This window comes from Mandrillus leucophaeus, unplaced genomic scaffold, assembly GCF_000951045.1.
Source record: "Mandrillus leucophaeus isolate KB7577 unplaced genomic scaffold, Mleu.le_1.0 Scaffold6, whole genome shotgun sequence".
NCBI lineage: Eukaryota > Metazoa > Chordata > Mammalia > Primates > Cercopithecidae > Mandrillus > Mandrillus leucophaeus.
The window spans coordinates 1426991-1441220 of record NW_012106474.1 but is presented as its reverse complement, the minus strand read 5'-3'; the positions used below and the strand labels follow the sequence as shown (position 1 = coordinate 1441220).

Genomic DNA, 14230 nt, shown 5'->3' with positions numbered 1-14230 from the left:
GCAAGGCACTGGCTGTGTCACCGAGAGGGAGTCACCCCTCCGAGGTCAGTGTCTCCATCTGGAAAATGAGTATAAACACTGCCTTTTGCCTGCCCGTCTCCTGGGGGCCACGAGGGACACACGACATCATAGACATGTCAGGCACAGGGGTTCTCAGAGGTGCCCCCTACCCCGACCTCCTCCCGCTCAGAGGGCAGACTCACTACGGCCTGAGCCAAAGTGAACCGGGCAGCAAACCTGCCACGGCTTTAAAATAACCACCCGTCGAGCTGTGTCCCAGCGGCAGGAGGCATGAGGCACAAGCTTCGGCTCCCAGCCCAGCGGCTGCCGCTGTGGCATCTGCGGACAGCGAGGCTGCGAGGCCCGGACCGGGCCCCAGCCGCCTGGGAGGAAACCGCAGGCAGGCCCAGGAGATTCTCTCGTCCAGCCTTCGCCTGTCACTGGAAGGCCAGAGAAGGGAACAGATTTTCATGAGGTCACGCAGGAGGTTCTGAGCATCGCCGTCTTCCGACTCCCGCAGGTCTGGGTGTAGCAGGCCAAGCACGTACACGGAGGCTCAGATGTGTTTTACCTGTGAATTTAGGCAGCACGGCCCCACCCCCCATGTCTGTCCTTCGATTCACACAAGGTCCAAGGAGCCGTTGCAGGGAATGAACTTGAGCCTCGCCTTCAGGTGGATTTGGACGTGGGCAGGTGTGTCTGTGCGCGGCGTGGGGAGTAGACAGCGGAGGAAGCCATGGGAGCCGCCCTGCAGAGAGGGCCACGGCCCCAGGAGAGATTCGGACCCCAGGAAGAGGCTAAACTCAGCGGGAAACAGGATGGGAGGCGTCTGCCGTCGAGGGAGGGTGGGTCCAGGCCCGGCCTTCCCAGCTGCCCCCCACACTCACCCCAGGCCTGCCCTGCAGGTGCATGAGCCGCCTGGAAAAGGGGGGCTAGAGGGAAGTGTGAAAAGGCCCCGCTTACGACACAGCTCCTAAAACTGAAGTGTGATTTATGTGTATAGTCATGGGACGACGTTTTTGATATCTGATTAAGTCGGAAAAGAAGATGAAAAAGGGAATTCCAGAATAAGCAATATATTTCGGTCCCATGGAGAGTGTATATACGCGTCCATCCTGCAAACATTCGTGTGAGTGTGGAGACAGGGAGGGTGGGAGAAGGACAAACGCCCAGACCGCCACGGCCAGGGGCGGGAGCGTCCTATTTCACACACACCTGCGGTGTTTGACTTATTTTCTAGGGTTGGATTGTCCTTAATATGTAATGTCTACGAGGCATCCCAACCAGAAAATAACCGTGGCAGTTCTCCACAGGATTCCGGGTGGAGATAAAATCTGAGGCTTTAACGACTTATCGTTAAGGTTGGCGGCTCACGCCTGCATCCCGGTACTTTGGGAGGCTGCGCAGGAGGATCGCCTGAGGAGTTTGAGGCCAGCCTGGCCAACGTAACAAGACCCAGTCTCTACAAAAAATAAGAACTTAGCCAGAAGTGGTGGCCGCCGGTCGTCCCAGCCGCTCGGGAGGCCGAGGTGGGAGGATCGCCCGAGCCCAGAAGGTCGAGGCTGCCGTGAGCTAGGATCGCACCACGGCACTCCAGCCCGGGCAGCGGAGCGAGACCCTGTCCGAAAAAACAAACACGAAACAAAAAAACAAAACATTTGATAACTTAGGAATGAATTCGATCACCCAGCCGTTATCAGAAAGAGGTGGCGGGGGCAGGGAGGAAGGGCTGTATCGACGTTTTAGTAATTATTGAGCAGGGACCACGTTTCAGGCACCGTTTAAGAGCTTATCACATACTTTACTCGTTGCAACCCTTACAACCAGCCCGAGGCAGGTACTATGATTACTCCCAACGTCAGGTGAGAAAGCCGAGGCAGAGACAGGTGGGAGAACCCGGGAAGCCAGAGTCCAGTGTTCCAAACCTCTGCACAGTAGTGGAAGTTACTTTTTAAAATTCCGAGGAAAGAAAACAAATAAGACTAAGAGAAGCTAAATCATTAAATTCTGGAATCTGCTGAGGCTCAGACCACTGAGGCTGGTACCCCAGGCCGTCCCGACCAACAACATAACCAGAGGGGAAGGAAGTCAGGCCCCTTCTCACCTCTGAGCGGCTGGTGCCTGGGTGGGCTCACGGCTGGGGCGGGGGGCCTGCCGTTTCGGTACAGGACCAGAAAGTAAACGTTTTAGGCTGTTATAAGGATTCTATCCAGCCAGGGCCGGGCCGAACGGCCGCAGGCCACAGGAGAACGAGTGAGCGAGAGCGTGGCTGGGCTCCGGGAAACCTCGAAGGACACTGAGATTTACAGTCATTGAAGTTTCATGCCACGTGATCTTCTTCTTTTGTTCCCTCCCACCCCCCGAGCTATTTACAAATATAAAAACCATCCTAGCTCACAGGTGCTACGGAATTGGGGCCGCCCCCCGTCCAGCGCCACGAGCTCCTGGGGCCCGAGTGCAAGAGAGGAACAGGGTCACCGGGTGCTTGGGGAGGGCTCCGGGGCGTCTGTACCAGCAGGCACACAGCCCGGGAGGTGGCCGGAGTCACCAGTTCTGGAAACAGCCAGAGGTTCGGCCTCCTGTCTCAGCACTGGCCCAGGTGGGGCTCAGGGTCAAAGCCTGAGCCGAGGCGAAGTTGAGATGGAGCACAACAGCCCCAAGCTGCGCCCGCCGCACTGCGGAGCCCCCACGGGACAGTCCAGGAGGGTGGGTGGTGCCTGCCTCGCAGCTGACAGGCTGGGTAGGGAAGGACTAATCCATCCTGGAGGCCCAGGTCACGCCAGCCTCCTCTGCCCCGACGTCCCACCCGGCAGCTTCACCAGGTTACACATCGGTTCCTCCCCAGCTGGATCTCAGTTGCATTCCTCCCGCGTCGGGTGACCTGACCACACATGCGGCAGGTGCCCAGCGGCGCTCTCGGCCCCAGCATCTCAGCAGCAGGACACCCGTGTGGAGACCCCAGGTCACAGGAGTGTCTCCACACAGACATTCAGGCCGGCTCGAGGGGAGAAGACAGCCGCCCGGCCACTCTCCCACCACGCCCCACCTGGCAGGCTCCTCTCCTCAACCTGAGCCCCCGTTCTCTCCCAGGTTACTCACATCACTCAGTCACCCCCACGACATCTGCCTCTGAGTTGCCAGCCTCCCTGCCCAGCCCCTCCCTTCCTTCCTTCCCTCCCTCCTTTCTTTTTTTGAAACAGGTCACCCAGGCTGGAGTTCAATGGCACAATCGTGACCCAATGCAGCCTCCGCCTCTGGGGCTCAAGCCTTCCAGGCTCAAGCAGTCCTCAGCCTCAGCCTCCCAAGCAGTTGGAAACATAACTGGGCACCACCATGACCGGCTATTTTTTTTTTTTTTCGGTACAGATGAGGTCTCACTACATTGCCCAGGCTGGTCTCAGACTCCTGGTCTCACCTTGGCCTCCCAAAGTGCTGGGATTACAGGTGTGAGCCACTGCGCCCGACTTCCCTGGCCCCTTTCTAACCCACGGCCTGGGATCCACCCTGGACTCACTGGAACATACACAGCCTCCCTGGACCCCCAGCCCCACCACCACGATGCCCTATGAGCCCCTTCCCACATCTGCTCCCACCGCAGACCACCCTCCACGCAGGCCCCGTGCGCACGCGCAGCCTGGCCGGTAAGGTCTCAGACCCTGCACTGGCCGCCGTGTGACCTGGCGAGGGACTAACCCCCGCCTCGCCTCCATTTCTTCACCTGCAACGTGGAGACCGTGACCTCGCAGGGTGGCCTTGCTCCTCAGGTGGGTGCGGACCTGGTGCCTCTAGGTGAGCTCTCCACGGCTGGCAGCTTTGCCATTGCTAACTCCTGTCTTCAGAGTCTCCATCTCGGCCGCTCCTGCCTTAATTCAGGCCCTCATTATGGCGAACTGGATAATTCAATATCCACGAATTCTCTGCCTCTGGACTTAACCTCCCCCCAGGCCCCGAGACTCACTTCCCTGCTCAGTGCCCTTCGATGGCTCTGCTGCCCACAGGACACAAGCCCAGCCCCTGCGCCCGGCACACAGAGCCCTCCCAATCCTCACGTCTCTCTCCTTCCCTCCCTCCCTCCCCATCCACTTCTTACCCCTCACGGCCTCTTTTCCTCTCCCCTCTGCCATCCTCCTCTTCCCTCTTCCTCCCTTCCTCTCCTTCTCACTCTCCGGCATAACCAGACCCCCAGCTGTGCCCAGTGCCCCCACACTTCCTCGGCACCCTCCCCTGCAGAGCTGTGCCTGCTCCGGAAGTGCCCTTTCCTGGCACCTGGTCACCCCCTCCAGGCCCGGCTGCCACATCGCTCCACCCGGCAGCCTGGGGTCCTCCCCCACCTCCCCAGGTGCCACAGCTCGCCCATGGCAGGTCCACCCTGTGGCAGGTCCTCCCCACAGCAAGCCCGTCCCAGGGCAGGTCCTCCCCACGGCAGGTCCTCCCCACAGCAAGCCCGTCCCAGGGCAGGTCCTCCCCACGGCAGGTCCTCTCCACAGCAAGCCCGTCCCAGGGCAGGTCCTCCCCACGGCAGGTCCTCTCCACAGCAAGCCCGTCCCAGGGCAGGTTCTCCCCGCGGCAGATCCTCCCCACAGCAAGCCCGTCCCAGGGCAGGTCCTCCCCGCGGCAGGTCCTCCCCACGGCAGGTCCGCCCTGCGCTCATCCTCGCCTTCTACTTCTGCGGCACTTCTCACTGCACTGCAATATCTGACACCAACCATGAGCTCCTGGAGGGCGGGGCTGGCATCTCCACCTCCTCAGCCCTGTGGCCTGGCACGAAGGTGAGCTGAGTGCACATAGGAACTGACCAAGCGACAGGTCACGCAAAGCTCCATCCAGAAAGCTCTGGGCCTCGCCAGGGATCCGTGTGGTTGCCCAGGCCCGCCCTGGGTCCCTGCAGCCCCTTGGCTGCCTCCCTGCTGATGACCCCGGGCTGAAGGTCAGCAGCGCACAAAGTAGCTGTTCTTTCTTTGGAAGAAGAAAAGCCACACGCAGGCCTCGAGACAGCAAGAGAAAAGGAGGCCTCAGTGGACACGTTCCACTCGTCAGACTCCGAGCAAGGCCGATGTTCCAAGACGCCGTGTGGTGTCTGGTCCGCTCCTCCGATCCCAGCAACTGGGGCCAAGTCCATTCCCGCCGAACAGCCGCGGAGATGCCGGAGCCGCCGGAGCAGGCCCCTCGGGGCAGACGAATTAAGTGACTTTTTCCGGGAATTTAGGAAGCTTCAGTCGCTGAATGAAAAAATCCATCTTTGTCATGAGTCACAAACGCACGTCTTCCACGTGGGAATTAGGTCGAGAGGAGAAAGGACATCGTGAGGCCAATTTGCAGGCGACTCGGATGAAATGGCTCAAGGAGCTTCCACAGTTCCACCAAAGGACGGGCACCGAGGGTCAGGTTCGGAAAGGGAGGAGGGGACGCGGCCGCGGAGGACTTCCACCGCACACCCATCTGGGAGGCAGGCTCTGCAAAAGAGTGACTTCTCCTAAGCCTTATGCTTGTGGGGATGTAAAACGGTGCGGTTGCCACGGAAAGCAGGATGGAGGCTCCTCAGACAAGCAAGCACAGAACTGCCATACGATCCAGCAATTCCACTGCTGGGCATAGACGCAAGAGAATCGAAGGCAGGTCGCAGACAGGTGCGCATGCCCATGCTCACTGCGGCATGTTCACAACAGCTGAAACGTGGAGCAACCCAAACGTCCATCACAGGTGAGTGGATACACGGAGCGCGTGCAACGAAATGTTCCTCCGCCTTAAACAGGATGGAAATTCCGACGGATGAACCTCGAAAGCATCACGCAAAGGGGATCTGGTTAAACTGAAGCTTCCAGTTTGGGAGGTCTGTGGGGACCTGAGATTCTGCATTTGTAATGAACACCCAGGGGAGGGTCCACATCACTGGTCCTCGGCCCACACTTTGAGTAGCAGAGACCCCATCAGCACCGGAACTCTCCGCCAGCCCTAACGCCTCCACCTCCAGGAGGAGCTCTCTGTAAACTGGACGGGGCCGGGACCCCCACAGCTTCCCAAGGCAGGAGAATACCCCTCACGGGTGAGCAGACTCTCTCCAGGCAGCTGCCGCAGGCAGGTCTCGAATCACCGCCATGTCTAAGAGTGGAGGGCTGGCTGCTGGGAATAAAGCAGTGATGGAGGCTGGGTGCGGTGGCTCACGCCTATAATCCCAGCACTTTGAGAGGCCGACGCAGGAGGATCATTTGAGCCAGGAGTTTGAGATCAGCCTGGGCAACATAGCAAGACCCTGTCTCTACAAAAAATAAAAAATTACCCAGGCGAGGTGGTGCACGCCTGTAGTCCGAGCTACGAGGGAGGCTGAGGTAGGAGGATCGATTGAGCCTAGGAGTTTGAGGCTGCAGTGAGCTGTGTTTTCCACTGCACTTCCAGCCTGGGAGGCAGAGCAAGACCTTGCCTCTTAAAAAAGGAACACACTGATGGAAAGAGTCGGGCTCTGCAGGCAGAAGAGCGACAAGGACACTCCCCCTGCTCCTTCCACAGCTTCAGGGCCTCGAGTCCCAGATACTGAACAGAGAGGGAAGCTGAAACCTTAGGAAAATGGCATGTCCCCCACCCAGCCCCAGGATCTTGCCAGCGCCCCTGCCGGGGTCCGGGATATGGCATGTCCCCCATCCAGCCCCGGGCTCGTACCAACGCCCCTGCCGGGGTCCGGGATATGGCATGTCCCCCACCCAGCCCCAGGCTCCTACCAACGCCCCTGCCGGGGTCTGGGATATGCCATGTCCCCCACCCCAGGCTCCTGCCAGCGCCCCTGCCGGGGGCCCGGGATACGGCATGTCCCCTATCCAGCCCCGGGCTCCTACCAACGCCCCTGCCGGGGTCCGGGATATGACATGTCCCCCACCCAGCCCCAGGCTCCTACCAACGCCCCTGCCGGGGTCCGGGATACAGCATGTCCCCCACGCCAGGCTCCTGCCAGCGTCCCTGCCGGGGTCCGGGATACGGCATGTCCCCCACCCAGCCCCAGGCTCCTACCAACGCCCCTGCCGGGGTCTGGGATACGGCATGTCCCTCACCCCAGGCTCCTGCCAGCACCCCTGCGGAAGTCCAGGATACGGCATGTCCCCCATCCAGCCTCAGCTCCTGCCAGCACCCCTGCCGGGGCCTGGGATACGGCATGTCCCCCATCCAGCCCAGGCTCCTGCCAGCGCCCCTGCGGGGGTCCAGGATGACTCTCAGCAGGACACACCCCCTCCTCAGAGCAAAGTGGGCTCAAGCTAGGTTGGGGGAAAGGTCAGGTTCTGGCCCAGCCCCTTCTCTCCATGCTGGGCCGGGTGGCACCTGCCCCACCTGAGCTGGACCTCCTCTAAGTGACTCGGGTAAATATGAGACGGCCCAGTCTTCCTCCATTAGGACTCAGGCCCTCGTTTCATAGCAGGCTCCCCGGCGCCCACACTGTGGGACACATTTGGCTGAGACCAGAAAAAAACCCATCGCTTCCCTCAAACAGTGACAAGGCATCCCAGGCTCAGGTGGGCTCTGCTGTGGCCCCGCCCAGCTCCCCATCGCTGGCTGGACTCTCAATGAGACTCAAAGCTGGCTGACTCAGATCCCAAGCAATTAGGAGCACCAGGCCTCTCTAATTAACCAGCCAGCCCCTCTCCCTTCCCACCACGGCCCTCAGATAATGAGGGCAGGCAGCCGAGACACGCAGGCCCAATTACGGAGGGGACGCAGCGCCCAGGACCGGCATCTCGGCTTCCGCCCACGAGCTCATTAGCTTGTAGCTGCTGAACGCTGCCAGGGCTCTTGCTGGGGACGCCTCTGTGTGTCCAGGAGCACCTGAGGCTCTGTCCTCCCCAACCATGCCTGGGCCTGGATGCTTCCCACGGCGGGGATCTCCCCAGCATCCCTTCTCCAGCCTGCCTGAGCCCACACACCTCCCAGGGCCCCGGGCTGCAGCCGTCCGCAGAAGGTGCGGAGGCGGAATGTGGAGATGGAAATAAACAGGGAGGTGCCCCAGAAGCCGGCAGGCCCAGAGTGGGGGGCCCGTTCCCTGCACCGTGTTGAGCCCTCCCAGCCCCCCAGGGCTGCCGGCTTAACCCCAACCCCAGCTGTAATTAATTACCCATGATGGTTTCACACCTCCCCCGCTCCCCAGCACTGGGATCTGCCTGGCTCCTGACACCAGCAGGTGTGTGATAAATATTCATGGGATGCAGAACGGATGGCATTGTCTCTCCTCCCAGACATCAGAGAGCCCTGCAGGGACGAGGGCTTCGCAGGGGCTATGTCTGGGCCTCCCTGCGTCTCCAGTGAGTCGGGTTCTAGGCAACCACCCCCTACAGCAGGGCCCCCAGGGGGTCAGTGCCTCTGCGATCATCTCCCTGGGGTCCCAAGCCTTCTGCACCTGCCCATTCACTGCTGAAACGCAGCTCCTCCTCAAGATTCCTCTGCACCTGCCCATTCACTGCTCAAACGCAGCTGGTCCTCCGAAAGACTCCTCTGCACCTGCCCATTCACTGCTGAAACGCAGCTGGTCCTCCGAAAGATTCTTCTGCACCTGCCCATTCACTGCTCAAATGCAGCTGGTCCTCCGAAAGACTCCACCCTCTCACAAGTCACCTACAGCTCAGCGTCCCAAGGATCTCAGCTCTGCCCTGGGTTTGCAGTATCTCAGCCTCAGAGGCAGCGGGAGCAGGCCCCATCCCTCCTCCACCGTCCACTGTCCCTAAGTCGAATCTGCCATTGCGTCCTGTGCTCCTTTTCCCTTCCGCACACGCCTCTGTGCTCCCCCAGGCATCATCCTCACAGCTGGACGCTCGCCCAGCCTGTTCCCAGCTTCGAGCCTCGGCCTATGTGGTCTTCCCCTCCCCGATGCCCTTCCCTCTGCCCTCAGCCTTGCAGAAGTCTGCCCAGCCTCCAGGGGCCCACTCCTCCAGGCAGCCCTCCTGGCTGCTCTGAGTCCTGGGAACCCCAGTCCCAGCCACACACGTCACGCTAGAGAGTACCACCGTCGGCCCATCGTGACCGTCAGGACCTGAGGGAAGCGACCACCCTCAACACCTCTCTTTTTGGATCCCCCTAACCCAGGATTGGCACACAATAGGCTAAGCGACTGAGACAGACATTTACATGAATAACTCGCACAAACACTGAGGGTTGTCCCTGCTGGCTCAGGACATCCAGTGAGCTACAAAGGCTTCCAGAGGCTTCTATGTAAATTATAGAAAATATGGGACTAACTGTGGGAGCTCCAATGTTAGGAAAACAAGAATTCCAGGGAGGAGAATGTGGGTGCTATGAACTGAACTGTGTCCCCTCAAAATTCCCAGATTGAAGCCGTGACCCCCAGAGTGACTGTATTTGGAGAGAGGGTCTTTAGGAGGTAATTAAGGTAAAATGAGGATGCGAGGGTGAGGCCCTAATCCAACAGGACTTGTGTCTTTATCAGAAAAGTAAGAGGCCAGGTGCCGTGGCTCACATCTGCAATCCCAGCACTTTGGGAAGCGGAGGTGGGAGGGTTGCTTGAGAGCTAGTTTGAGACCAGCCTGGGCAACAAAGCAATACCCTGTCTCTACAAAAGATTACACACTCCACAGGCATGGTGGCGCACATCTGTAGTCTCCGCTACCCGGGAAGCTGAGGCAGGAAGGTTGCTTGACCCCAGGAGGTGGAGGCTGCAGTGAGCAATGATCACGTGACTTCACTCCAGCCTGGGTGACAGCGTGAGAACCTGTCCAGAAAACAAAAAAGCAACAGGAGGAGGAGAGACCAGAGCCCTCTCCCCTTGCCACGCGAGGACACGAGGAGACGGCAGCTGTCTGCGTGCCAGGGAAAGGGCCCTCGCCAGACACAGAATCAGCCAGCACCTCGATCTCAGAATTTCGTGCCTCCAAACTCTGAAAAACGCCTACTGCTGAAGGCGCCTAGTCTGCGGCGTGTTGTTAGGGCGGCCTGAGCCGACTACGCCACGGGGAGTCACTCAGCGTCTTCTGCAGTGTCCGGGGATCTGCGTCATCCTTGGTAACACGTGTGTGGCCTCAGCAGGCCGGACCCTGAGTGGATCCTTAACCGTCACAGGCACCCTTTACTGCAGGCTGCCCGCGGCCAGGCGGTCGGCGAAGGGTACTACTTTCCTCACAATATTTAACATAGTACTGGAAGTTCTAGCCTGAGCAATTAGGCAAGTGATGCTGCACCGCGGCATCCATCCACAGAGATGGAAGCTTAATGACCCCATTTCACAGATAAAAGAACAGAGGCCCGGAGAGGTTAAGTGACCTGCACGAGACCGCACCACGGTGGCCACGCTGGGACCTCAACCCGAGTCCGTCTGGTCCTGCAGCTCCGTGTACGACCACCTCACAGTCCTGCAGCCAGGGAGGAGGGAAGCTGCCCTGCCAGTCCCTGCAGGAACACGGAGGCACCCCCGAAAGTACAGACGAATCCCTCCCATCCGGGCACGAGCCCCAGCACTGCGTGGCGTCTGCGTGGGGACGGTCCTCACCGGCAAGTCCAGGACCACCTGCCGCTCGGGGTGGACCAAGCAACCTCTCGCCCCAGCCCCCGGCAGTCTAGGGCTCTCCTTCCTAGAACCCTCGTTCACCCCAATTCTTCCCCATCTGCTGAGAATACACTGAAGAGGCCAACGCTCTGTCTTAGCAAATGGCCTCAGTCCTCACGTGGCCTTGTCCCCAACCCTGTCATCTCCCGGTGACGGCCATCCCCAACTAACTTGTCTCCAGCACTACGGTCATCTCTTAAAAACACAGATCACATCACACCCCTGCTTCAGACACTCCGCTGGCGTCCCATTAAACGCAGGTGAAATCTCAGCTCCTGACCTTGACCGGCGAGGCTCCGTGTGATGGGCCATCCGGCCGCTCACACTCCCTGCCCCTGACGCCACCATCTGCCCCTTGAACATGCCCAGCTGGTTCCTGCCTCAGGGCCTTCGGGACTCATCCGGGGGAAGCCTGCCGTTCCCTCCGCCGGGACGGTTCCACCCAGATCTTCCCAGGGCTCCTGCTTGTTTGGGCCTGAGCCGGGAGAGGCCCCCAGGCCGCCCGCTAGGAGCTCCGCGTTAATTCAGCGGCGTCCTCGGGTACCTAGTGCTGCTCCACGTTTAGTCGTTTGTCTTCTCCAGGCCCCGATCCCTGGAAAGTCGTCTCCACCACAGGGCGGACTTTGTCTCCTTCGCGGCGTCGCCACACCCGGAGCGGGGCTTGCACACGATGGGCTATTGTTTAAAGAACGAGTGACTACGAATGAACGAACGACACCACCTTCTCCAAGAAGTTAGAGTGACCCTCCGAAGCCCCCAAATGCCCACCATCCAGCGGTGTTCCCCTCACACCCTCTCCTCCCACCTCAATCCTGGAACAAGCCCCTCAGAAGCTCAAAGGCTCCCCCGCCTCATGGCTCAAGGCAGGACCTGTAGTCCCTGTTCCACCTCCACTGACCTGTAGTCCCCGTCCCACCTCCACTGTCCTGTAGTCCCCGTCCCACCTCCACTGACCTGTAGTCCCCGTCCCACCTCCACTGTCCTGTAGTCCCCGTCCCACCTCCACTGTCCTATAGTCCCCGTCCCACCTCCACTGTCCTATAGTCCCCGTCCCACCTCCACTGTCCTGTACTCCCCGTCCCACCTCCACTGTCCTATAGTCCCCGTCCCACCTCCACTGACCTGTAGTCCCCGTGTCACCTCCACTGTCCTGTACTCCCCGTCCCACCTCCACTGTCCTATAGTCCCCGTCCCACCTCCACTGTCCTGTGGTCCCCGTCCCACCTCCACTGACCTGTAGTCCCCGTCCCACCTCCACTGTCCTGTGGTCCACGCCCTTCGCAGGGCTGAGAAGGAGCCAGCAAAGCCTGACACCTACGTCCCCATCATCCCTCCAGCATTCTTGGACCAGTTAATCCACATTCCTCAGCCCAGTTTACCGCATATGACAGAACAGGAGAAAAGATGGACCACAGCTGTGATCCTGGCTTCCCTACTTATTACCGGGCAGATTAACCTCGCTGCACCCTTGGTTTTCTCATCCCACTTTTGAGTGCTCCTGAAAATGCCCTCCAGGTTGCCAACGGCCTCCATGATCCACGTCCATGTTCATTTATTTTCACTTCTCTATCTTTCCCGGTCCTCTCAGCACTTCCCACCCCACCCCATCCTCCATCCTCCATCTTCCGTCCTCTGTTATTTCTTCCCAGGGTTTATTATTTAGTTCCCTTGCCCAATATTATCTCAAAAAAGTTCCTTCTCTGTCTTCTTCAGTATAGTAACTCAAGTCCTAAAACCACGACTAGGCCAGGCGCGGTGGCTCACGCCTGTAATCCCAGCACTTTGGGAGGCCGAGGCGGGCGGATCACCTGAGGTCAGGAGTTCGAGACCATCCTGGCCAACATGGCGAAACCTCATCTCTACTAAAATACAAAAATTAGCCAGGTGTGGTGGCGCACGCCTGTAATCCCAACTACTCGGAAGGCTTGGGCAGGAGAATTGCTTGAACCCGGAAGGCGGAGGTTGCAGTGAGCCGAGATTGCGACATTTGCACTCCAGCCTGGGTGACAGAGCAAGACTCCGTCTCCAGAAAGCAAAAACAAAAGAAAACTTGAGTAGCACATGGAAGTGACTTGAGGATGGTTCCAGAAAAACTAAGGTGAGCACAAAAAAGAGGAAGACGTGGTCTCCTGAGAACAGTGTTTCTAACCTGGGAGGGCAGCAAAGGGAAATCCCATTATAACAGCCGTGCAGCTCCCAGCCTAGGAGGGGCAGGAGTGAGAATCCAGAAGGGTTTATGCCAGGAAAAAAAAACAGCCTCCATGTAATTGTAAAATCAAGACGTTAACTAATCTTGAGGATTAGAAGGCACATTATTCTCTCAGCAATAAGAAAAAGGCAAGTCGAAACTCCAGGAAAAATGAAAAGTTGTATTTAAAAAGTCCTAGATTCAATATGAAACCATTTAATATGTGGCACAATTCAGTACAAGGAGAAAATCAGTTTGATCTCCCTGCAAACATCGTTCTTCTTTGAGTAACCGGGGATCACCAGAAGCAGGCCACTAGAACGGAAAGTGCCATCCTGGCACACTGTGTGGCCTTGAGGAAAATAGGATGTACCTAATAACAACTGAAAACATGTTTTTCTTGTTGACTTAATATATTCTGGAGATAACATTTATTGAGTGCCTATGTGCCAGGCAAGGTTTGAAGAGTTTTGCATTTAGGAATATTGAATCCTCTGAGCATGGTGAGGTGCATGGCATCATGACCACATTTTACAGATGAGGAACATCAGGTGTGAGATACCAAACGAGTTTTCTGAGGTCTCAGCAGAAGAGCTAGATTCGCACCCTGACTTCTAACGCCAGCTCTGGGTCTCGTGGCCTGGGCGTGAATCTAGCAGAAGGGCTGGAAGGTACATCCACGCGACGAGACCCAGAGCTGGCCCTAGACGTCAGGCCATTTGATTTTTAAGTCTTAGTCCTTCTGGCCAAGAGGCAGAGGACACCACACGCCCAACGCAGACGCACACAGTCCTGGGAGCCAGGACGCAAAGCCACAGAGCACCAGGGCGGGTCCAGGCTGGGATGGGCCAGAGCAGGGTCTTACCTTCCTGCAGTCTTTGCAGAACACGGACGAGCTGCCCAGGAAGCCCAGCACCTCCCCACAGAGCAGGCACTGGGACAGGCCATTCCCCATCACGTTCCGCCTCATGGTCTCCAGCCGCTCCACCAGCCGCCTGCGGCACAGGACACAGAGTCAGAGGGAACGTGCTTCCCGCCTGGGCGCAGCTGCCACCGAGGCCCAAAACCGCACCGCGCCACATGTGCTGTCCCCCAGCCGGGAGGTTGTTCCTCGCACTCCCCTGGCTCACTGCGAATCCTCCGTTCACTCACCAACTATTCACTGAGCACCTGAGTCATCAGACACGGGGAATATCGCAGCAAACACGCGAGAGACACACATGGTCCCTGCTCTCGTGGAACTTACCTTCAATAAGGAAGGAAATTCATAAGCAAGAAAACAAGCAAACTGATTTCAGATAGGGAGATGAAATGGAAATAGTGGCAGGAGGGAGGGGGAATTGCAGGGAGGGCAAGAGAGATTGAGGGGAGGGAGGGCGAGGGAGATTGAGGGGAGGGAGGGCAAAGGAGACTGAGGGGGGAGAGGGCGAGGGAGACTGAGGGGAGGGAGACTGAGGGGAGGGAGACTGAGGGGAGGGAGGGGGAGAGAGGGCGAGGGAGACTGAGGGGAG

General features: G+C 58.7%; 1 protein-coding gene across 4 annotated transcripts in view; it reads right to left on the bottom strand.

The window, feature by feature from the left end:
- Window positions 1-14230, bottom strand: part of RPH3AL (rabphilin 3A-like (without C2 domains)) — a 153295-nt gene that overhangs the window by 108565 nt on the left and 30500 nt on the right. For all 4 annotated transcript variants that reach the window (XM_011999600.1, XM_011999598.1, XM_011999597.1 and 1 more), the window contains one exon: window positions 13585-13714. In XM_011999600.1, coding sequence (XP_011854990.1) covers window positions 13585-13714 — 130 coding nt within the window. The remainder of the gene's footprint in view (window positions 1-13584; window positions 13715-14230) is intronic.